The following is a 3,232-nucleotide window of genomic DNA, read 5'->3' as shown; positions in this document are numbered from 1 at the left end:
TATGTGCTTGTGTATCAAGATTTGGATTCCAACTCTTCCCTTTTTGCCTTGGCTGCTAGGAAGCTCAGAGCTAGATTTTTGCACTCGATAACAGTGACAACTGTTACTGGAGAAAGAGAAATTTCAGTTAAACTACCAGCTCAGAGTCACACAACTGATAAGTAGTTGGGGCTGGATTTGAACCCCAGTGTGTCTGGTTTCAAAGCTGGCCCACTTTCCATGATATCACATGACTTCTCTACTGCAGCATCAAATATTACACTCGGGTTTCTAACCTGGCTTTCAAGTTTATTTCATCTCCTTCCCCTTCACTGCCTAGGAGACAGCCGTTCTCTAGTGGAATGTGGAGTTAGGTGACTTTGGTTCCAATCCTGGCCCTGCTACTGGCCAGCTGTGTGACCTTGGGCAAATCACTTAACCTTGCTGAGACCCAGTTCCCTTACGCAAGAAGCAGGAATTAAAAAACCCAGGATTATTGTGAGGATGAAACAGGACAAAATGCATTAAAGCACGTAGCTTAAAAATCTAGTTTGGTTTCCATCCTTGCAATACAATATTGTTTACTGAGCTTTAATTCCTCTGGCTCCTACTTGTGATCCAGGTGTGGTGCTGGATGCATTACAGACTTCATCATGTTTAATCCTCACGACGCTCCAGCTAGACTATGTTCCATGTGGGCAGAGCCTGGGTCCTGCACTGGGTCAGATGAATTGCTATTCCCATTTTAAAGATGAGAGTCAGAGACTCTAAGAAACCTCGAGATCATGAAGTGAAAAAGGCTGAGGCTTATGCAATAGCATGAAAGGCTGCTTTATCGGAACCCTTTTTGTACAAGTGGTTTCAAATCCTTTTCAAATAGAAGAAAGAAGAGGATAAATAGATAACTTTAAAAAAAAAAAAAGTCCTTATATGCCACTGAGAGGCTATGTGTGTTTGGAAAATTCATTCAACACATTTGTTGAGTACCGACATGCATTATTCAGACTCATAAATAAAAAAAGGAAAAATCTCTGCCTTCAGGGAGCTTACATCCCACTGAGGAAAAATTTGTTTTCTTCTGTTGGCCTGAGTTTCCTCATAAAAATGAGGGGAGGCCAGACTCACTGAGGTAAGTTTCCTTCAGCTCACCCCTTCTGGGAAGCCAAGACTGACGCCCACCGGTGGAAGCCAAGACTGTGACCGCCCCCTTGGGGAGTCACAGGGGCGGTGGAGGGCCCAGGCCCCCGGCTTCAGCATCGGCTCCAGCATCGGCTCATAGTAGAGCCAGCCTCCCTCCACCCCCAGACAAGGTGGGCCTCCCTTCCCATGCCCCTCTGCTCAGGCCCACACACCTGCCACTATGACAGAGGCGAAACCAAAGAACATCCCCAGCGCCATCTTCTGCAGAGCCGAGGGAAGCAGCTTGCACCGTAGCAGCAAAGGGTCAAGCAGGTGGTCCTTCACAGGCACCAGGATCAGCACCACCACAACGTTGGCCAGGAGGAGCCAGGCTTCCGGGATCTGGGCAAGAGGGTGCCAAGAGGCAGGCTAGCAGAGCTGGAGCCCAGACACCTGGACTGGGTGACCCAGAGTCAGCCCTCTCCTCTCTCCAAAAGGCACACTCCTCAGCTGTGTAACTAAGGGTGGGATTAGGTCAGGATGGCAAATAGGCTGTCTAACTTCCATCAATCGGTAGTGGCTGCCTGGAACATTCGTGGACTCAATAATTGATTAGTGATGTCTGCCATGGGCAGGAACTGGAGGTAAAGTGGCAAATATGTCATTGGTCTGCCAGTTCTTTGATTTTATGAGTCTCCGAAATGCCAAGGAACTGGTTTGGAAAGTCTTTGTGAAAGTCAGGGGTCCCAGAGAGGGAGGGGACAAGGCAGAGCTGAGGAGGGACCTGAGTGCACCTGAGCTGAGGGCCTGGGGCAAACTGGGCAATGCGGCCTGTCAGGGCAGCAGTGGGCAGGAGTGAAGCTGGCCTGAATTCTTTTGAGCAGCTGAGCATCTCGGCAGGCTGGCTGGACTGTGGCCCAAGTTCACTCACCCTCCAGGTGCTTTTCCCATACCCCGGGGACACCTTGCCATTGCGGGAGGGGAGTGTAGCGGTAGCTTCGTTTCCTCCTGTTCTAGGAGGAAGCCCCCGACCTGGCCTGAACTGGGGGCTGAACACACGAGTTGTCTCTCACCTTATAGCCGCTGTCCTGGACCCCCAGAGCCACGGAGTTGTTGCCAGGGTAGTTTGGGAAGATGTTCGGGATGTGGAGGTGAAGACCTTGCAGGACGTACGTGGACTGCATCTGCCAAGGGAGATGGAGACGAAGCTGGAACAGAGCTGGCCTCCTCACCCCCAGCCCCAGGAAGCTCCAGCTCCCAGGGAGGCATTCCTCAGCAGTAGCACAGGGCAGCTGGGCAGCCGTCTCCTCCTCAACCTCAGGGGGAAAGTGACCTCTCCACTCCCCTTCCCCCTCGGGAGCTGGCGTGGCCAGAGAGCTTCCTTCACTCTGCTCCCAGGGCCGTGAGCTGTGCGTACAGCCTTATTCCAGAGCCAGGCACGGCTGGGACTCATCCTGTGTCCCAGGGCCTGGCAGAGTAGTCATGGATAAATGTTTGTTGACATGCGGAAAAGAGTGACATGGCTGTCCCCACGGAGAGTGTTCGTCTGACACGGAGGCCAAGCTGAGTCCCACAGGTTGACACAGCCAGGAAATGTGTAGGCGCTGAACCACTGGAATGGCTCTGGACACGGCGGCAGATGCAGGCCTTACCCCTTCAGTTACATAATGGAGGGGACTAGGAGAGTCCCATAGTGGGGTCTGGGGCAGGGGCGGGCAGCAGCTCTTTATCAAAGGATGTCAATATTCCGATAAGCGGTATGAATGAGAATCAGCCATGGACACACGCAGACACCCCTGCCACGTCCCTGTCCCATCACAGACACTTTCTACTTCTGTGCTACCCCCAAGTGGCAGGCTGGTCCTGCATGACTTCCATCTTCTGCAACTTGAAACGAGGTTCCCATAAAGGGGGCGTGGGAAGCGATGACCTTGCGGTCTGGAGATCAGGGGCTGGGTTAGGCTGCTGCCCACCCTACATACACGTGCATATACACACCCACGCACACACACGTGTGCTCACACACACTTCCCCACTGACTGCCCCCTTGGGGAGTCACAGGAAGAAGTGGTTCTCAAACCTGGCTGAGGATGGGTATCAGCTGGGAAGCTAATTACCCTGGAGACTCCCCACT

At 52.5% G+C, this 3,232-nt stretch overlaps 1 protein-coding gene across 1 annotated transcript in view; it reads right to left on the bottom strand.

The window, feature by feature from the left end:
• Nucleotides 1-3,232, bottom strand: part of SLC15A3 (solute carrier family 15 member 3) — a 13,854-nt gene that overhangs the window by 2,721 nt on the left and 7,901 nt on the right. Inside the window, exons 4-6 of the mRNA XM_023522895.1 lie at nucleotides 2,172-2,505; nucleotides 1,324-1,500; nucleotides 1,159-1,186 (exon numbers count right to left, since the gene is read on the bottom strand). Coding sequence (XP_023378663.1) covers nucleotides 1,159-1,186; nucleotides 1,324-1,500; nucleotides 2,172-2,505 — 539 coding nt within the window. The remainder of the gene's footprint in view (nucleotides 1-1,158; nucleotides 1,187-1,323; nucleotides 1,501-2,171; nucleotides 2,506-3,232) is intronic.

Source organism: Pteropus vampyrus, unplaced genomic scaffold (assembly GCF_000151845.1).
Source record: "Pteropus vampyrus isolate Shadow unplaced genomic scaffold, Pvam_2.0 Scaffold360, whole genome shotgun sequence".
Classification (NCBI taxonomy): Eukaryota; Metazoa; Chordata; class Mammalia; order Chiroptera; family Pteropodidae; genus Pteropus; species Pteropus vampyrus.
The sequence above is the reverse complement of the archived record's forward strand: the minus strand, read 5'-3'. Positions and strand labels throughout refer to the sequence as shown.